General features: G+C 50.9%; 2 protein-coding genes across 15 annotated transcripts in view; one reads left to right on the top strand and one right to left on the bottom strand.

The window, feature by feature from the left end:
• The first annotated feature begins 1,683 nt into the window (after window positions 1-1,683).
• Window positions 1,684-20,717, top strand: part of OGG1 (8-oxoguanine DNA glycosylase) — a 34,412-nt gene continuing 15,378 nt past the window's right edge. For 4 of the 13 annotated variants that reach the window (XR_012499842.1, XR_012499841.1, XR_012499843.1 and 1 more), the window contains exons 1-7: window positions 1,687-2,024; window positions 2,340-2,587; window positions 3,137-3,316; window positions 4,824-5,005; window positions 5,772-5,922; window positions 13,838-14,015; window positions 18,023-18,212. Coding sequence is in view for 4 of the 13 variants with exons in the window: in XM_074344378.1 (XP_074200479.1) it covers window positions 1,888-2,024; window positions 2,340-2,587; window positions 3,137-3,316; window positions 4,824-5,005; window positions 5,772-5,922; window positions 13,838-14,015; window positions 16,615-16,789 (1,251 nt within the window). In the remaining 9 variants the exon portion in view is untranslated. Of the gene's footprint in view, window positions 2,025-2,339; window positions 2,588-3,136; window positions 3,317-3,598; window positions 4,802-4,823; window positions 5,006-5,771; window positions 6,112-6,300; window positions 6,637-11,330; window positions 11,540-13,837; window positions 14,016-16,614; window positions 18,213-20,717 lie in introns of those variants that run through there. The other 9 variants (XM_074344378.1, XR_835159.3, XR_006724264.2 and 6 more) reach the window with 9 other exon arrangements.
• CAMK1 (calcium/calmodulin dependent protein kinase I) lies at window positions 6,573-16,505 on the bottom strand. Of its 2 annotated transcripts, none has more exons than XM_074344380.1 (12): window positions 16,293-16,505; window positions 14,099-14,213; window positions 12,235-12,366; window positions 10,936-11,010; window positions 10,696-10,834; window positions 10,223-10,349; window positions 10,053-10,128; window positions 9,250-9,362; window positions 8,619-8,697; window positions 8,437-8,524; window positions 6,967-7,084; window positions 6,573-6,889 (listed from the first exon to the last, which is right to left on the bottom strand). In XM_074344380.1, exons 2-12 carry the CDS (start codon window positions 14,179-14,181, stop codon window positions 6,768-6,770), a joined length of 1,152 nt encoding a protein of 383 aa, XP_074200481.1. In that variant the 5' UTR covers window positions 14,182-14,213; window positions 16,293-16,505; the 3' UTR covers window positions 6,573-6,767. The 2 variants fall into 2 exon arrangements, with proteins under 2 accessions (XP_074200481.1, XP_074200482.1); XM_074344381.1 differs by having other exon boundaries at window positions 6,573-6,862; window positions 16,293-16,490.

Genomic DNA, 20,717 nt, shown 5'->3' with positions numbered 1-20,717 from the left:
TAATTGGGCCCAAGTGGTTGCTGACTGCTGTGCCTGCTCCATTTATAAGATAACAGCAAAGATAATATGAGAGCTCCTACTTCCCATGCACTTAACTGAGTGGTAGACCCTGTGCTGAAGCACCTTTAGGTATAGTTTTGTATAATCCTTGCAATAATTGGGGCAGGGTAATAGGGTAGTTGTCTCCACAAAGACACTGAGGTCTAGAAAAATTGAGTAACTTGCCTAAGTTCCCACAACTAGGAAGTTACAGAGCTAGGATTTGAACTCAAGTCTGTTTGTCTGAAAAGCTAGCTCTTTAACCAGTATGCGGATCTGCTGGCAGAGCGTACTGCCCATTCTTTCATAAACTGCAGATGCTTCAAGGCCTTGCCAGTGGATGGTCCAAGTGCTGCTTCAGAATCACTATAGCTGTGACCTCCTTTTAGCTTGGGACCAAGCAGGTTTCGTTCATTCCCAACCTTGACACCTTCTCTTCCAATTTAAACATTTATTGGAGAAATGCTCTCCAAGCGCTGGGCCACCTGTGGGCTGGCATGCCTACAGATGAAATAACCACAGGAAGCAGCTGTCCCGGGGCCTTGCAGCTTCTTCCAGGCTCCCAGGGGGCCCCAGCTAGGAGCTTTGGATGGGTGGGACACAAAGATAAATCAGCTGCCAATCTTGCCCTTAAGGAATGTGCAATCTAGTCATTCAGAAATCACTGGGCTAGAAGGGGAAAAACACTCAAATGGAGTTCTTGTCTCCTTGTTTTTTGTCTTTCTCCAGAAGGGAGGAAATTACATAATCTTTCCTGGGCCAGGCAGCCGGCCCTGGCAACTGGGCTACCCCGGGGCACACACTGGTCCGTGGTCCTGTAGCCTCCCTGGGCTGCCGGGCCCAGTTCCTACACATGCCCCAGTCGTCAGGGGGGTGCGAGGCAGGGAGGCCCTAGAAGGAAAGAAGCAGCCGTGGCAGCCGGAAGGCGGGACAGTCCCTGGACAGGACAGTCCGAGGAGGCAGGCTTCTGACGGGTGTAGTCTGTGAGGAGGCCTAACGCTGCTCAGGAAGAGGCCTCGGAGGGGGCCAGCTCAGCGCACGAGCACGAAGGCAGAATCCTCAGGAGCCCGACAATATGGAGACACCGCAGGGGCTCAGCAGGCCCAGAGGGGGTTCATGGGAGGCGGACTGAAGAGGGCGAGCATCGGCCTGGAGAGGCTCGGTGAGGAAAGCTCCCTGAGGTCAGCGGGGGATAGGACTTGGTTCTGCGGGCCGGCAGGCCCTGAGTAATCCCAAAGCTCTGAGATGAGGCAATGAGGGCTGGGGCCTGAGGGCGCGGGGACCGGACACCACGGCGTGCCGAGTGCAGACAAACCCTGAGGCCAAGGGCGGGCAGCGAGCCCGTCGCGCGCCAACAGCTGAGGCGCCAAGGAAAGGCCTGCCCACTCGCCGCCAAGCCGGATTCTCATTGGCCCCTCTTATTCCTCCGCGGATTGGTTACCTTTGGATCCAATTGAGCCCTACTTCCGGTGAGGGAGTGGTCGGACCCCGGAGAAACCGGAAGAGTACTCTCGAGCGTGCTTCCTAAATTCGCCGCAGCTCGAGGGACAGTGGTTAGAGCTTCGAGACGGTGGAGGAGGGGGAGCCTACAAAAGGAGAAAGGCGGGAGGGTCGGGACAGGAGGTGGGCCAGAGTTGGGGGGGACGGGGCTTTGGGAGACGGCAAGGGGCGGGGCCTGCGGGGAGTGGAGGAATTAAATAAAACTGGGCGGGCCTTAAGAATTCAGAGTCCAGGACTTGGTGGGCGTGGCTTTGAGAAGCGTGGCCTTAGTGGGGGTGTGGCCTCTTGGCTGCGAGAGGAGCTGTTCTGAGAGGGCGGGTCCGTAATGGGGCGGGTCCAGACGTGGAAATGTTAGCCCTCTCCCTTCTGCCGGGTAGCATGGGGCATCGTACTCTAGCCTCCGTCCCTGCTCTGTGGGCCTCCATCCCCTGTTCACGCACTGAGCTGCGTTTGGACCTGATTCTGGCTTCTGGACAGTCTTTCCGGTGAGTGGTCCTGGCTCCTGACTCCTACTACTGCAGATCAGGGGTGCAAAGGAACGTTGTGGGTAATAGAAGGAAACTATGGGATACAAGAGACTAAGGCACGGGTAGTGACCCTGTTTACCTCGTATATAATTACGCAGGTAGTAAGCCTGCGCAATTTTGTTGCGATCATTAAATTATATAATCGATGTAAAAGAAAGCATTTTTTGTAATTTGTAAATCAGTTTTGTATACGGAGCAGCTATAGGGTGGGAGGGCCCCAAAGCGTGCAGGAAGGGACTGAATGCTAGGGCTGCCATGTGCCTGGGGGCTCAGGTGGATGGAGCAAAGCCCTGCGCACTGGAGTGGCGTGCTGGCGGACCAGGTATGGACACTGACCCAGACTGAGGAGCAGCTCTACTGCACTGTGTACCGAGGGGACAAGGGCCGGGCTGGCAAACCCACACTGGAAGAGCTAAAGGCTGTGCGACAGTACTTCCAGCTGGATGTCAACCTAGCTCAACTGTACCACCATTGGAGTTCCGTGGACCCCCACTTTCAAAAGGTGGCTCAGAAATTCCAAGGTGAGTGTAGGGCCTGGAGCATGGGTTGGGGTGGTTGTAATTTGGTTAAGGTACTCAATTTCACCATCTGTAAAATGAGGATTATCTCTACCTCATAGTTTTACAAGGATTAAAGAAGCTAATACATGTAAAGTGCTGAGATTAGTTCCTGACACATAGTAATTATTATTATTGTTATTACTGTCCTGCTGACCACCATAGTGGAGTGACAAGGAGATTGAGCCAAATCCTGGCTGTGTGACCTGGGGCTGGTGACATCTTTCATTCTTTTAAATGTTTACAGAGCATCTTCTTTGTGACTGGGGATACAACAGTGAACAAAACAGGCACAAATCCCCACCCTCATAGTGCTTACATTGTGGCTTCTTCATCTGTGGAGTGGGATGATAACCCAGACCTCACAAGATGCTATGAGGAATGAGAGCTCGAGTGTTTCTATCTCTAATAAAGCTGACTCTCATTCCCCTGGGATCCCCCTGGAGCCTTGGTGCCTAGGATCTGAGGATGAGAGGAGGCCACTCCCAACAGCAGATGCTTTCTGGTCCCCAGGTGTGCGACTCCTGCAACAGGACCCCATTGAATGCCTTTTCTCCTTCATCTGTTCCTCCAACAACAACATTGTCCGTATCACTGGCATGGTGGAGCGGCTCTGCCAGGCCTTCGGACCTCGGCTCCTCCAGCTTGATGATGTCACCTACTATGGCTTCCCCAGCCTGCAGGCCCTGGCTGGTGAGTAGATTGCCCCCAAGCCCTCCAACAGCTTTAAGGGTTTGTTCAGGACTCCCCTGGTGCCTGTCTCCCATCTCAGAGCTTCATGCCTTCCCAAACACTGCCTTCATCCAGAACCACCCTGCCTCATCTGATTAGCCCCAGGTATATCTCGTCTTCCTTATCTGTCCCTGAAATGTCAGCACCTGTGCTTTTTGCCCCATGGGTTCAATGGCTCATCAGAAAACATCTATATACAGTGTACAGTAGCTTGGGATTAAGAGCACACATTCTTGTCCCCAGGTGTGCAACTCCTGCAACAGGACCCCATCAGCAGGAGACAGACTGCCTGAATCTGAATCTGAGCTCTGGCACTGGACTTCTAGCTGTATGACCTTGAGCACATTATTTAGCCTCTCTGTGCCTTAGTTTCTTAATCCGCTGAATAGGATAACAGTAGCCTCTATCAGCGTTGTCACGAGCGTTGATTAAAGGAATACACAGACTGCACCTAGCACAGTGTTTGACAACAATTCTGTATCCAAAAACACACATGTTTTTCCTTGCAGCTCTGTGGGGCAGTCGTCTTAAAGAAGCAAATATGTCAGTTGTCAGATGTGAGAAGTAAGCTAGAGGAAGTGCCTGGGGACTGTATAGCAAGGAGACAGCCCCCTCCAGAGAAAAGAGAATGTTTTTGATGCTCAGAAACCCAATCTTGGGTCTCAGCTTCCAGCTCAGTAGTTATAAAGACCTCCAGAAATTCATTCAACTCTCCAAGTTTCTCTTGTTTATGGAACAGTTTTTATCCAGAAGGATTTGAGGGATGAATAAAATAATCATGAGGTAGGGTAGTATTATGGGTTAAGAGCACAGGCTTGGTGTCCCAGACCTCAGTGCAAGATCCCACCTCTACCATGTCTGTTCCTTTTTTTCCCCCCAAATTATCTTTTATTTATAATAAAAAGGTCATTTTAGCAAAAGACACAGTGAGAAAAGAGTCGCTGTGACCCAGCATCATGTCCTTTCTTGAGCAAGTTTTTATTTGACCTCTTCTAAGCCCTCATTTTCTCCATCTGTAAAATGGGGAATTGTTGTCAGGGTCCTTGAGAAAAATAAGCGTGATAATGTACCTAAAGCACTTTGCTCCAGCGTGATACCCAGCACTTGATAACGGAAGTTGTTGCTATTATTATGGCTATTTTTTTTAACATCATAAATGTGCACGCCCTTTGGAAAGGTTAAGGAATTCAATGGGGGTGTTCCTCCAGGGCAGCAAGTCATTCTCAGTATCTGCCCCAATGCACAAAGCATAGTAGGTACTCAGAAAACATTTGTAGAGGGGCAGAACCCAGGCCTTACCCCTTTCCTTTGTACATGCAAGTGTCCTGGGGTCTCCCAGAAGGTGCTGAGGTGGGAGAGAGGTGCTTAGGAAAAGCATTCCTATGGGGTGGAAGGCTCACACACTAGCCTGAGGATAGGAAGGATTTGAGAATGCTTGACCCCTGCTGTCCTCCCCACCCTCCCCCAGGGCCGGAGGTGGAAGCTCAGCTCAGAAAGTTGGGCCTGGGGTACCGTGCCCGTTACGTGAGTGCCAGTGCCCGAGCCATCCTGGAAGAACGGGGCGGACTTCCCTGGCTGCAGCAGCTGCGCAAGGCCCCCTACGAGGAGGCACACAAGGCCCTCTGCACCCTGCCAGGGGTAGGCACCAAGGTGAGGCCCCAGGGGGTAGGAGCTGGCCTTACCACCCATGCAGAGAGTGGCAGAGTTGGAGACAAGGCAGGCCTGAGAGTTGAATGTGGGCTTGGCTTCTGGAGGCAGAGCGGGAAGGATAAAGGATACCAGCAGATGTTTTATTAGAGAAAATGCAGAGTGCTGCAAAGGTATAAAAGACATTGATTGCACTTTGAATGCATTTTTAGAAAAACCATTTGTTCAAGTACATATATACACTGCTATATGTATGTGGAAATTTCTGGAAGGAATTACAGGAAACTTAAGAATGGTTTCCTTTGGGAAGACAGATGAGATGTTTCCACTTTTCATCTTGTTCTTCTCTTAAAATTATACGTACTTATAAAACTTTTTGTTTAATATCAACAGGGTTAGCTATCAGTAAGATAATTGGAAATTTGGCATTTAGTGGTTTCTTTTTTATAGTTCTGTGTAGTTTAGAAATGAGTTTTTGTTTAAAGAACCATTTTTAATTGGCCCTGAACTCCAGCCCAGCAGTAAATCTTGGTTATGACTCTTCCTAGCAGTGTAACTTTGGCCAAGTCACTTCACCCTTCAGAATCTCAGTTTTCTTGTCTGCGGAAAGCCAGCACTCTCATCATAGCTGCTTTTTAAATTATTAATAGAAAATACAATAATAGTAACTTCAGTATAGAGAAGGAAGCAGCTGGCTTTGGGGTTAGAAGGAAGTTGCTGGCTGGGTCCTGCCATTCCTCCTCTGTGGCTCACTCTGTATCTATCAAAGGTGGCCGACTGCATCTGCTTGATGGCCCTAGACAAGCCCCAGGCTGTGCCTGTGGACATCCACATGTGGCAGATCGCCCAGCGTGACTACAGCTGGCACCCCACTACCACCCGGGCCAAAGGTCCGAGCCCCCAAGCCAACAAGGAACTGGGTAAGGAGAGAGAGCGGGCTGTCAGGGCTGGCAGTGGGCTGAGGTGGTGGGAACTTCCCACACCTCTCCCTGAAGCCCCACCCTTGTGGGTGGGGAGCTGGAGGGGCCAATTAATGTCACCTCATCACTTCTGGTTTAGGAAACTTTTTCCGGAGCCTGTGGGGACCTTATGCTGGCTGGGCCCAAGCAGTGAGTGTCCCTAGGTGTCCCTTCCTCCTCTAGCCCAGACCCTATACAACTTCTCCCCCAGCCCTGAGTCCAGTGGACTCTCGTTGCCCTGGCCCTGTCCCTCATGAGCGCTTCTAGCTCCCTACACTGCCGCCAGCCCCACTGGCCCTGAGCCCAGTGTGCCCTCTGAGTCCCCCCCACTCCCCTCAGGTGCTGTTCAGTGCTGACCTGCGCCACACCCGCCGAGCTCAGGAGCCACCAGCAAAGCGCAGAAAGAGACGCATGGGGCCGGAAGGCTAGGTGGGGGCACTGGATACAGGGATTCCCCAAACACCTCCCCCTCCATCCCGCACTTCTCTCCCCAATCCGGTCTTGTTGGAAAGGGGGCTCCCTGCAACTACCACAGGGATCAGGCACCCTCAAATCAAGCAGTTTGCTCAACAATATAGGGTGTGGATTGTCAGGGGAAACAGAGCTACCTGTGGTTTTAACCTCTTCCCTTTATTACAAGAAGGAACAATAAAATAGAAACATTTGTATGGAAAATGCAGTGGAGGTGTGGTAGGGAAAGGGGTGCAGGGAGGGGGGCCGGGTAACCTGCCAGTTCAGGGAGGGAGGGGGAGCAGGCTGCCCCTGACCCTTCCCACACAGGGGCTCCTGACCCCAGATCCAAGCCCCTAGAGCTGGGGGGGCAGCGTGGGGGGCATCGTGGGGGGCAGTTCTGGGCCAGGCTCCACGCAGCAGTCTCGACAGCAGCAGCCAGCCGCTGGCCCTACAAAGGGAGAGACAGCAGAGCTGGCTGTATTAGACAGTGCACTCTGGCCCAGGTGCCCTCTGTGGACCGCCCACACCCTTCCACAGAGCCCTGGTCCTCACCCCCGGCTGCTGATGTCAGCAGCTCCCCGTGGCTCGCCGTCTGTCCCTGCCCATCCTGGCTGGTGCCCAGCTGTAGCTTCCTCATGTGCCGCACCACGGCCGTGGCATTGAAGGCTTGCTGCGGGGACAAGAGGGAGAGGGACTTCTGAGAGAGTGGGGAATTGTGGGGCGGGGTCTGGTGGTGGAATTCTTGCCGCGGTTCTGTTGTTTTCATTCAGGGGATATTGGTTGATCCCCTAAAAACCCCTGAAACCTCTACAAGATTTTATTAAATTATATTCAGCTGTATTATATATTGACACACACTCACACATATATAAAAATATATCTATATAAACAGACATATATAACTTTATATATAATTAATTTGTATTCACACAATAGTAAACACTTCATATAGCATTATGTGTCAGGCATTATTCTAAGCACTTTACATAGTAATCCACTTAATCTTCACGAATGTCTTTGAGGTGGGCACTATTACTGTCACCGTTGTCAAAGGAGGAGACCAAGGCACAGAGAGGTTAAGTAACTTGCCCAGATGTGTATGTAGCATTCTCTGTTCAACCTATCCACAGAGCTGTCCCCCAAAATCACCATATCCCAAACCAGTCATCCTCCAAAACAAGTTTCTGCCCCTGTGATCACCATCCACCTTGTCCCTAACCAGAATCTTAGGCCAGCCCTGGATATCTCCTCCTCTCTCCCCCAGCATTGATTCTTACCATCACTTCTCGTCAATTTTGCCTCCCAAACGACTTCTGAACCAACCAGTGTTCTCTGTTCCCATTGCCACTGCTCTGGTCCAAGCCCTCACCGTCTCCTGACTACACCTCTGCCACAGCCCCCTAAGGGGTCTCCCAACCTTCCCTCTGTGCATCTCTGCATCCTTTCTAAAGGGCAAGTTCCTGCTGAAAATCCTGGGGCTCCTCGGCGCCCTCAGGATCACATCAGTGCTCCACCGTGGCCCTCGAGCCCCCAAGCAGCCTGGCCCCAACCTGTGTCTCCAGCCTGGGCTCCTCCCTGTAGCCCCTCCAGTCCAGCCAGGCTTAGCACTTGCACTGCCCTGAATGACCACACTCCCTCTTGCCCCTGGCCCTCTGCACACTAGTTCCCTCTGCCGCAGACCTCATTCTGCTGTGCCTGACTAATTCCTACTTGGCTGTCAGTCCAACAAGTCTATCATGTCCTTACCACCTTTATACCCCTTCAAGGACCCCGTAGCTTGGATTAGATGTCTCCTTAAGAATTATACGCTGTTCTCCCTCTAGACTTGGAAGTCACAGACCATCACTGGAGTAGAGTAGGTGTCACGGAGCACTAAATGAGTGAATGCGTTTCTTCAGTAGCATCGCGGAGCATTGACTGTGTGCGCCACTTGGTGGTAGCTGCTGTGTGAGCTGAGGCCTGGATGGGAGTGGGGGGGAGGCCTGGGGAGGCTGGGACCCAGGTCTAGGGACATGGGCTCACCTTCCACTTGCTCTTGGCAAAGTTCTTCTTGATCTGCTCGCTCACTGACTGGTGAATATTCTTATCTAGAGCCGTATCTCCTGCAATCCTAGGATAGGTGTGTGTGGAAGGTTGTCAGTGAAGGCAGAGGCAGGCCTGGGGGCCCCACACACCCCCAGCCCACAGCTTGTAGGAGCTCTCACCACGGGTGCTGCAAGGCCTGCTCACAGGTGAACCTCTTCTCTGGATCCTTCTCCATCAAGTGCCGGATGAAGTCTTTGGCTGAACCCCCAAGACAAGAGCAAAGACAGCATGGTGGTGCCTGAGAACACCCCCAAGATAGAACCCACCTCCTCAGGTCTGATCTGGTGTTGATGGAGGCTGGATCTGCCTATGCACCGCCCCACCCCTCTGTCCTCTTTCTCTAAGCCCCTGCCCCACCCCAGCCCTCCAGCACTCTCCTCTCTCCCTTAAGGAAAACATATTATACTCTGTGTATTTACACTGATGTGTAAATGATTGATAATGGCTACACGGCTTTGCATACTAATTGAAGGCACAAAAGGACAGATGAAAACATTAATGGTGATGTTCTAGACATTAGGAAGTCAGTGGGGGAGGTATTTTCAAAAATACTGTTTGAGGACTGAATGGATGAATGCCTACAGTTTCTCAGTCCAGGGGCCAGGCAGAGGAAAGCACCCGGGGTAGGGTGTCTGGCCTCGAAGACGGCTCTTAGTCTAGGGGGGTGGATCTGACCAAAGGAAGGCAGTGAGGAGCCCCGCAAAGCAGATGAGGAAGGCACCCAGGGGAAGAAAGCAGGACCCCAGATACCAGAGTCAGAGATGTCGTCCCAGTAAGGAGAGTCGAACTCATACTCGGCCTTCAAAATCTGTTCAAAGAGTTTGGCATCATTCTCGTCGTAGAAGGGAGGGTAACCACAGAGCCTGGGCATGGAGAAACATTCTCATTTCCACTTTCAGTGCACGCATTGGCTCCGGGATGGAGCTTGGGGCAGTTTTAAGGGTCAGGCAGGACCCGCCGGAAGGAGTTTCCCCCTTTACAAAGGAGGGAAACCTACCCCTCTCTGCCTTGCTCACTCCTGTCCAGCTACACTGGCTTTCTGTTCCTTAACACGCCACCATCTCTCCTCCCTCAAGACCTTTGTACTTGCTGTTCTGTCTGCCTAAACCACTCTCCCTCCACACCTCAGTGTCTGGCTCCCTCACTTCATTCAGGATGCCACTCAAATGCCACCTCCTCAGAAGGGCCTCCCTGACCTCCTCCTCTAAAATAGCATCCCATCCCCATCTCCCTACCCTGCTGGCTTTTTCTTCATAATATTTCTTACCACCTGACATTATTTTATAGATTTATTTACTTGTTTATGGTCTGTCTCTCGTACTAGAGTGTCTGCTCCCTGAGGACAGGCACTTTGTCTGTTTGCTCTCTGCTAAATCTCCAGTGCTGCACACAGTGCCAGAAACCTAGTATCTATTGAATGAAATGTTAGTCATTGATTGATAGATATAAATGTGGATGGCAGGAAGGAAGAAATAGCAGAGAGGAAGAAGAGAGCAAAGTAGGGGAGAGGAGAACTTTAGAGCCACGTCCCCCGTGGCCAAGCCCCCACTCACAGGATATAGGCGATGACCCCAATGGACCAGCAATCCACCGCCTTGCTGTAGGGCTTCTGGGCCAGCACCTCAGGGGCTGTGGAGGGAAGGGGACATATTGGTGACAAATCTCTGCCCTGCAGCTCTTGGTTCCTCCCCAACCCGCAGTCCCAGCCCAGAGCCCTCCGCACCCACGTATCCTGGGGTCCCGCAGGCCGTGGAGAGCACACTGCTGGGGTCCTCCATCTTGGAGAGTCCAAAGTCGGAGATCATGATCTTGGAGTCTTCATCCAGGCTGTAGTACAGCAGATTCTCTGGCTGGGAGGGTGGGAGGGCGGGGAAGGGACAGTCAGAGATGGCCAGAAGCCAGGAGAACTTTCTAACTCCCCAAGCACCCCCTGAGAAACAGCGGGTCCCCCAGAAGCCACTGTGGCTTCACAGCTGCTTCACATGGTTGGAATACAATAATAGCACAATTCACCTTTGTGTCCACTTGAGTGTCTGAGCTGGAGTGGGGCGCGGGCAGCTTAGGGCTTACAGGGTCATTTTTGCAGATGGGAAGCCAAGGCTCAGCAAGGGGGTGAGAGGTGCCTAAGATCCCACAGGAGTTTGCAGAAGCCCCACCCCTGGGTGCCCCAGCTCCCCACACACCCTCACCCCCCACCTTGAGGTCCCGGTGTACGATGCCCAGGTCGTGCAGGTACTTGACGGCATCCAGCACCTGGAAGATGAGGCGGCTGGCATCCCGCTCTGTGTAGAAGCCTTTTTCCACAATTCGGTCAAACAGCTCTCCGCCCGACACCCTGCATCCGGGAACAGAGCAGTCGCCAAGAGAGCAGGGGAGGCAGAGAGGCCAGGGCGGGGGCAGCGGGGAGAGGTGTGAAGCAGGGGCTGGGCCACTCACAGCTGCATGATGAGGTAGAGGTGTCCCCCACTCTCGTAGATGTCGTCCAGGGCTACAATGTTGGGGTGCTTGATCCTGAAAGGAGAAGTCAGTTGGTTCAGAGCTGAGGACAGCTCAGCCACCTTCCCACCCTCATCTTGAAGACCATCGCCTGCAAACCTGGGTAGAACAAATCAATGATCTGGGTCCCAAACGGAAAAGCTGATTTACCATGATTTATTATAGTGTAGCAGGAGCAGGAGGGCACAGAGGTTAACACTGGGCTCTGGCACTGGACAGACCTGGGTCCTCATCTGCCTCTGCCTCATGCTGGGGGATGGGGGGGCAAGTCTTTTCAGCACCTCATAGCACTGATCAGTATATGATTTTAACATCTGTGTTTATAAATTTGTCAGCCTCCCCACTGGAACATCATCCTCATGAGACTGGGAGCCTTAACCTGCTCACCATTGTTCCTCCAGCACCGGGTGCAGAGAAGCTGCTCACCAGTAGTCATTGAATTGAGTGTAACCCCTCTGAGCCTCAGTGTCTTCATCTGTAATATGAAGCCAATGAGAGTACTTCTCTCAGAGTGCTGGGGTGAGGATCACTTGAGAAAATGCAGGTAAGAATCTTGGCACAGTGTCTGGCACACAGTAAACACTCAGTAAATGAACCAGTGATGGTGACTGAGTTTGATGGAAGATCTGGCTCTGCCACAGACTTGCTGTGTGACCTTGGGCAAGTTAAGTCCGCTGCCCTCTCTGGGCCTCAATCTCCATGACCAGTAGTGGAAATGATTATTTCATCCCTGCCCAGGGTGGTTGGAAAGCTCAGGGGAGAGGCTGGAAGTGAAGATTGTATATAAGCTTTACAGCGAGGGCAGCAGGTTTCCCATCAGCATGATCAATTCAGAGACCACGTGGGGTTGTTGATTGAGTCAGGGCGCCAGCAGACAGGCATTTTTAAACTTGCTGAGTGTTTTAATATGTGGGGAGAACGTGAGGTAGATCTAGAGACAACATCAGTTGAGATAAATGGGTTCAAGATAAGGTCAAGGATTGACTTTTAGATCTGATTGGACTTTAAATTACGGTAAATAAGCAGTGGCATCTCAGTCACATCTGTCATGTTAGCTGTTGTGCCAGGCACTTGGAATAAAGGACCTCTGATGCGCTCTACACCCCTACCAAGTGGAGATTATGACCCCATTTTACACACGAGCAATTTGAGGCTCAGAGAGGTTAGATGATTGGCCCAAAGCACAGGTAGGAGGAGAACGGGAGGGGTTAGGACAGGGACAGGACGTGGGCCACGCACTTGTGCAGGACAGCGATCTCATTCTCCATGCTGCCCTCCTTGCCCTCCAGAGCCTTCTTGGCGATACATTTGATGGCCACCAGCTTCTGAGTCCTCTTGTCTTCCGCCAGGATCACCTCCGAGAAGGCCCCTCTGCAGGGAAAGGGATTCATGAGGTGGGAAACTGGGACCTCAGCTTCCCTCCAGCCTCTCCTCCATCCCTCTATGGGTTATGTGACCACCCTCAGACCATGGAGGTGGGGTGCGCCTCCTTCCCTGACTCATTCACCACCCTGGTGTCAGAAGTGACCCAGCCTAGCCAATCAGAGTAGTCTATCCCCTGGCCACAGTAATTGGGTCCTGTGATGTAAGCCAGGTTACTGGCACTTTGAGAACGAGGTAGGTGCTCTTTCCTGCTAAGCTACTAGGATGTAAACCTGGAGCATCTTTGCTATCACTGGGGGAGACCCTGCTTGAGAATGAAGCCAACACAAAGGAAATCAGAGCTGAGAAACAGTCAAAGACAATTTCCTGATAACATCATGTGAGCCCCTGGATTCAGCCGTTCCTAAAGTTTACCCACTAGGCTTTTTATTATGTGCATGACAGATTCATTCCTTTCTCTGCAGAAGCCAATTTGAGTCATGGCTTATTTAACTCCCTTTAGAACAATGAAGAACCATCAACATCACCTGGGAACTATTTAGAAGTGTGGAGTCTCAGGCCCCACCCACCCTAGACATATTAAATCAGAATCTGCCTTTTAACAAGATCCTCTGGTGTATGCTCACTGAAGTTTGAGAAGTGCTTCTAACAGGCTCTTAGAAAGGAACAAACACACTCACTTGCATTAAAGTTCACTGATTAAGAAGAGTTTACTAGAGTATTCTTTCGAGGACTCTTTGCTTTCCCTGGGTTAAGAAGTCATAAAGAAAATCATCTCTCATGGTGAAATCTCAATCATCAGAATAACTAGTGACTGTAATAGCCTGACTGCTGATTTCTGGTCTTGTCCATCTCCAACTGAATTGCAAATCTACCAAAAAGTCTTAAATGTCTTCCTATGGCTTGTAGGATTAAGTCCAGTCTCCTTAGCTTGGCTTTCAAGGCCTTATATGACCTGTTTTCTCTCTCTTCTCAGCCTCTTCTTTCACACTTCTCCCAGCCTCTGATTATAAGCTCCACCAGACTTTACCTCTTTCTGCACATAACATGCCTCTGAGCCTTTGCTTATGCTATTCCTTCTGCCTGGAATGCCTTCTCCCTCTCTGACAAGTGCACTCCTACCCATCCTTCAGTCCCCAGCTCTAATGGCCCCTTCTCCAGAAAGTTTTTCCCCACACAGAAGCCACTGCTGTCTCTGGGCTCAACAAAGTCCACATTCCCGACTTTAGCTGGAACACAGCCCACACCCTGTTGTCATTTTCCATGCGTCTGTCTCCCTCACGTGTTTGGGATCAACTTGAGGGGCAAAGATCAGGTTTGAGTCATTTCTGGATTCCTACAGCTGAGAAAAGAGCCATGCCCAGCTTCAGTTCCAAAACCTAGGCCAGAAACCCCAGTTCTTGGCAACAAGTTTCAAAAACTGGCTCCTTCATTCTCTTCTACTTTCTTCTCTTCACAGGAACCCAGAGCTGTGGCAAGAGCAGCTCCTGTTCCACCCCCTGTCAGCCAGAAGTGAAAAGCCAGGGCCAGTCAGGCCATTCAGGGCCACCATGGGGCCTGGAAACAGGAAGCAGTGATCAACTGACCAGAGGAAGTACCACCCTGGACTCAGCCACCCCAGCCATCCAGGCCCAGGAGTGAGGCCCTTCCCCACCCCTACCCCCGCCCCAACCCACCAGCTCAGGGACGATTCCCTCTTTGCTCCTGCCCTGAGACTCACGTTCCCAGAACATCACGGAAGTCGTAAATGTCCCTAATGTTCTCCGCCTGCTTCCAGATGGGGCCTTCCACTGTCCCTGGCATGGCCCACTGCCCCCTGGCCACAGCCAGGGCTCCTGGGAAGGGGAATGGAAGAAGGCTCAGTGGGGCCCAGCCTTGTTCGTGGGAACTCGCTGGGGGCCCCATTCGGCCATTCAGCCCACATGTATTCACTCCTTGAGTCATTCATTTGACAAAAATCATTCAACAAACATTCATTCACTCACTAGTCATTTCTTCACTCAGCAACATCCATTCAGCATAACCTTATCCGTAGAGGAAAATCCTTCCGGGTGGCAGCAAAATTCTTTACTCAACAAAGTCACTCATTCATTCATTTATTCAGCTCACCTTCCAGTTTCTCACTCTCCAAATCCAAACACTCGGGGGACACTGACCTCTGGAAGGCCAGCAGAGAAGACCCCAGAGCAGCTTGTAGAAACACACAGCCCTGAATGTCCCCCCGTCCCCAGAACTAGCGATGTCCTAGCCCCACCCTGGGTATCGCAGGGGTGTCTCCTCTCCCTCCTCCTGCCTGCCAGGCCTCTCAGAAATCAGGTTTCCGGCAGCCTAGCCTTCCAGCAATAACTCAGCCACGTTTTAAAATAGCTCCTTCTGCACTGTTACCACAGCAACAGCAGCCACAGCTGGAGCTCCCCAGGCCTCCTGTTACCCCCTCTCCCTCCTGACTCCCCATCTGGGTCCCAGCAGCCTAAGAAATGGTCCTGCCCAACCTGTCCCCTCCTGGCTTCATCTCACCCTGATCCAGCCTGTACTTCTCTCCACTGAGACCTCTTTCAACCAGCAGTAGAGGGTGAGATTTCTCTCCCCATTTATCAGATGGAGAATGGAGAGACTGAGGGCGGCCATGGATAGGGTCTGGGTCCAGAGTTGCCCAATGACACCCTAGCTAAGCTTGCTGAAGGCAAAGGCCTTGGAGGGGGCTGCCCTTAGTTGGTCCTTCCAATTTGCAGACTGGGACCCATCCAGAAAACAGCCTCTCAGCCCCATCGCAGGCTTGCAGAGAGGCCAAAACAGAGCCCAGCGTGCCATGTGACCAGGGAGGGCACTTTCCTTCTCTGTTTCTTCTGTGGGAAAATTCAGGAAAAGTACCCTGACTAGAGCCCCTGGTGTGAGATTGCACTCCCTGAATGGGACTTTGTTCCCAGGGTTGGGGGAGGCTGGCCACCCATCCCAGGGGCAGAAACTTATAGGAAAGGAGACTTTATGGCAATATCTGAAGGCAGAGTTTTAAAACTCACCTGGAGGCCTAGCAAATATGACCCTCACAGTTCTACACATATCCCTATGTCCAGATACATCACACCAAAATTTATCCACACCCCTGAACCCAAATACCTGCCCCCAGATCCAGCACATTCCATCCCCAGATACTCTGACACCTGATCATACATGCACGCCAGGACATCCGCACTCACATCCAAACACACTCCCCAAGACCTCTCTCTCACACCCCGAAACACACATCCTCACACACCTTAGCAAGATCACACCTAGACACACACACACACCCCTCACCTGTATACCAGACCTTCCAGATTCATTCATATGCTTCACCCTCCAGCTCCTGTACACCTAGAAGCTCTTAAACTCCGAATCCAACCCCAACTCCTTAAACACCTAACTCCAAATATCCTCAGTATACAATTGTATACCCTCCAACTCTGACTTCCTACCCTTTGAACCAGATACCAGCACACACAACACCTGGACACACGTCTGCGACAAAAATACTGATTCCCAGACATCCCCACCCGGACAGATACCCTTACACATCAGCATACCTCAGCTTCATATCTGATTCACTCTCCTGTGCTAAGACTCGCATACCAAAACACAGCCCCCACACATCCGCACCCCCAAATGCCCAGTCCTTCCACATTCAGGCCCTGCTGAATGCAGACACACAGCCCTCCCCACCCCTCCCCACCTTCTTCTTTTACCCAGTTTCCCACCGGCCGCCTGGCACCTGCTGGGCCTGGGACAGAGGTGGGGAAGAAAGGCCCAGCTCTGCCCATCTGGAGGCCAGCACACCCAGGCACCCCCTCCCATCCTTGGGGGAAGGCACCAGCGGCTGAGAGGTCCCGCCGCCCGTCACTGCCCCGGGTCGGGGCGGCGCGGCTCCCAGGCTGTACCTGCGGCTGCCCGGCCGCGGGGCTGGCTGGGAAGCCCGAGTTGGCTGGTGCGGAGCTCCGGACGCCCGCCGCCGCTGCTGCGCGCCCGGCCCGCCTGCCCGCTCTCTCGCTGGGGCTCGGTTCGGGCTCGGCTGGCTCCCTCCTCCCGCCTGCGGCTCTGATGTCAGTGGAGGAGGAGCCTGCGCCGGAGGGACTAGGGACTGGGAGGTGAGGCTCCGCTCCGGGGCTGGGGAAGGGGTGCAGGGGGCGGGGGGAGCCCAAGGAACCCTTAGTTCAGGTCCTGTCCTCCGCTGGACTCTTCCCAACCTTCGTCTCCCGACAGGGTCCCAGTTTCACAGAAGGAACAACTGAGGCACAGAGAGATGAAGGGTTCAAAATCAGCAGTTGGTCAGAAGCGGAATCGAATTCGAGCCCGTCTGTGTGGTGCAGGAAGCTGGCCAGTTTCACCCTTTGGCCTCGCTGAGTTTCTTTCAGACCGGTTCTGGGATCTCCTTTAGGGAAGGGCTCTATCCACCCCTTCCCCCCGGCCCCCGCCACGCGAATTACGCCCTGGGAAGGGTTTAGGAGACTGATGGAGGTGGAGGGATGAGATAGTAGGGAAAGGACTAGGCAAGAGTTGGCAATGAAGAGAATTGAGGCAGTCGTGGGAGAGGACCCCATTTGACAGGCTTGAAAACTGAAGCCCGAAGTCCCTCTCTGAGGCAGAGCTAAGGCTTAATTCCCTACACCTGCCAGGCGAAACCGGTGTGGTGCCCTGAGGGACTGGGGCTGGGAGGGGAGGGGGAGGAGGGAGAGTTAAATCAGGATCCCAGAGGAAGCGGCCAAGGATGACCACGTGACTGGGTAGGCGCCAGGGGCCGGTGGCTCGGGGCCAGGTTAGGGAGGGGAAGCAGGCTCCTGGGGCGGCAGGCAGTGGGCCAAGGGACTTGACCGAAGTCCTCTTGTGCAAAGCCTTCCTTGGGAAGAAGTGGGGGAGCAAGTCCTAAGAAGTAGCGGTGGGGCCAGAGAAGGCTTGTTGCTGAAGACCCACCCCCTCCACCTCCATCACCTCCCAGTGCTGCTCCCAGGCTTGAAGTCCTGCATTTTCCTGCTGGAGATGGGGAAACGACAATGCTTACTCCAACTCAGTTTCAACTGGTTTTCCCCTCTCTTATCTTCAGGACTATGTCTGAGAAAGGTCCGTTTATTAGGCCCATTTCACAGTGAGAGGGGAGGATGGCTGAGGTTCCCGGAAAGGCTTTAGAGACTGACTTATCTGAGTCACACTTTTACCTCTCTGAGCCTTAATTTCTTCGTTTGAAAAATGGAAATATTGATGACTGACTTAGAATTCTCCTGAGAATTCTAGGAGATAATGGATGTGAAGTGCCTGGAATACCATTGGGGTTCAAAATATGACAGGTAGACTTTACTTTTACTTTAGTGTAAACTGAGGCTCAGAGAAGGGACCTGATTCATCCAGGGACAGGTGCTAAGGGACAATTTCCATCCCCCAAGTCTCATTGCCACAGGCTAGATTCTTTCACTTGTCAAGTAAGAGAATTCCAAACTAAGCCAGCTTCACCAAAGAGAAACCTATGGCTCACTATGACAGAGGCAAGACTGAAGGAAGGACACCGTGGATCAGGGTCTGAGACTGGAGTTGGAGACACAGTACTCACAGGATTTGCTTTCTCTCACCTCTCCTTGTCTCCATTTCTCTTTACACCTTGGCTTCCTCTCCCCTGCAGAGTGATCTCTACCTGGCAGGAAGCCTGGTATGAAGCAGTCCTGGCTTTCCAGCTGAGCCGGGCCAAAGGAGAGCTACACCCAGTTTCACGTGTGTCAGTCTCAGGAAGGACTCTGATGGGCTCTGCTGGAGCAACATGCCTACCCCTTTACCCCCATAACTGTTGGCTGGGGAGTGAGGTACTGTACCGGGTAAGTGCGCTTTAATGGTCAGCCACACTAAAATCACAAGGACTGAAGACGGCTATCTTGCCTAAAGGAAATAGCAGTGCTGGGCGGGCACTACTAACAAATCCATCCCAGCCCTGCTCCCATCAGTCAGACAAAAAGTGGTAATGTATTTTGGTACATGTTCTTCCAGACTTTTTTGGATGCGTGTACAGCTTCGCATTTCCTCCTACAGCTCCCACCCCCAGTGAGCATATTTCAAGGTACGAAAACAAAAAGTGAGTCAAGGAAAGTCAAATATATAGGGGGGAAAAAAGAAAAAAAAATTAAAGGAAATAATCCCCTTCTCCCCTTTGCTATTAAAACATGACAAAACAGCTCAGACATCTCTATCAATTCTTGAACCCAACAGAATATAAGCCATTAGAGGAGTGAATAATTTTTCAACACTAGAGAAAATGGAAGAAATCATGAGGGAAAGAAAGATGGACAGGTTTATTTACAAAACATGAAAGTATTTTTAACTTTAATTTCTGTTGCTGGAAATAAATTAAAAAAAAAAAGAAAGAAAGAAAGGAAAAAAACCTGCTCTACTCTAAAATCATAGCTAACGGTAAAAGGCAAACTTCAGACTGGGGAAATGTTTTACAGACAATGGGTTAGTATTTCTATTATGTAAAGAACACATAAAGTTGATAAGAGACTAAGAACCCAATAAATGGTCAAAGGAGACAGATGAAACACAATGACAATGGAATATTCTCTACCTCATAAGTAGTCAAGGAAGTGCAAACTAAAAAAAAGAAGCCATTTATAGCCTTTCAAATTTGAAGTTTAAAAAACTGGTAACACTAAAAGCTGGTGTTAGTGTGAGCAATGGATATTTCTACATTTCTGGTGAGAATATGACCTGCTAAATGTCTTTTTTGGAAAGCGGTTTGGCAGTATGCATCAAAGGCTTAAATGATGTCCACGCCTTTTGACCCAGGAATTCCTCTTTTGGGAATCAATTTCAGGGAAATAATCCAAAATTAGAACAAAGCTGTACTCTCCAAGATGTTTGAAGAAATATTTTTATAACAGCAGAATTTAGAAGAGATCACCCAGAAGGGAATGATTAAAAAACATAAGGTGCATCCATCAGATGTAATACATTTCACAGCTCGTAAATTGATGGTAATGCAACCTACTTAAAAACAGGAAAAAAGTGCGTATAATGTTAAGCAGGTGTGCAGTTTGATAACTTCAATGTAAAACGCAAACCACAAATTATTCATAGCAAAGAGCGGAGAGGAACACCACAGATGTTAACAATGGTCAGAGAATTATCTGATTTGGTTTTGTTTCTTTTACTTCTCTCTACATGTTTGAATTCTCCACACATTTTTTGTTGAGTAATACTAACTTTATAATCAGAAAGTCACTTAAAAAAATTATACCAAAAGCAGTGGGTGTGTACCAATTTGATGTTCAGTTATTTAAATTATATTTTAACAACAACAAAGAAATAGAATGGATTTAAATGTATTCATCACATCTTTTCATTTTTGCTGTTGAGACAGTAATGGTGCATTGGAATGTTTGGAGTCAGACAGATCTAGGTTTAAACTCCAGCTCTATCCTCTTACCAGCTGTGGGAACTTGGACAAATCATTTCACGGCTCGGAGCCTCAATTTCCTCATGTAGAACGTGGCATTACACCAATAGTCATACCTACTTTGTAGGCTTATTTTGAGGATGAGACAACTTAGAAAGTGCCTTTCACCCAGTAGGCTAGTTCTCCTGTTGTCTCTTGGGTTCCCAACACATACTTGGTACACAGTAGGCACTCAGTAGGAAATGAGACCCAGGAGAAGAGTTTTCTTCTTTTCGAGGCATCAGCTGCCCTAGGACAGCTGCTTTCAATCTGGTTTCTCTTTCCATTCCTGAAGCCCCGCAAGTTCTGGTCAAGCTCCAAATCTGGGATTTCCCTTCCGCCTTCCTGGTACCGACCCCTGCTCCTCACCCTCTCAGGAGCAGCCTGTCTTAAAAGGCTCAGAGTTCCCTTTAATATTTACCAGACCTCATGATTTCTCTTGGCTGACACAGGCATCTTCTGGGGCAGTGATTCTACAACTTTTGTCTGATTCTCACCCACAATACGTACAATTTGTACGTGGTGGTGCTGGCAGGCCCAGAGAGGGACGTTTAGAACAGGGCATCCAAAGTCTGAGCCCTGGCTGACAAGGCTGGCTCAGTACTGTCTGTCCGATCCGGCCCTTCCCCTTTCTGTATTCTAGTTTCCTCATCTGTAAAATAAGGGTAGTAGGATTACCACGCTTTCAGAATCCTTGACTTCAGAGTAAAACCCATGTTCCTTAACCCGCCATTCAGAGCCTGTCCCAGCCTGGTCTCAACCTACTTTCAGCCTCATCTCTCATCCTTCCCTCCCCCTCCCCACACCCAGGGCTCCAGTCACACTCAAGTTCTCACCTCTCTCTAAGCAGGCCAGCTGTTGGCTCCTCTGGGCCTTGCCAATCCTTTTGTTT

This window comes from Camelus bactrianus, chromosome 17 (genome assembly GCF_048773025.1).
Source record: "Camelus bactrianus isolate YW-2024 breed Bactrian camel chromosome 17, ASM4877302v1, whole genome shotgun sequence".
Lineage (NCBI taxonomy): Eukaryota > Metazoa > Chordata > Mammalia > Artiodactyla > Camelidae > Camelus > Camelus bactrianus.
Note: the sequence above shows the minus strand (reverse complement) of the source record. Positions and strands in the feature narration are given on the sequence as shown.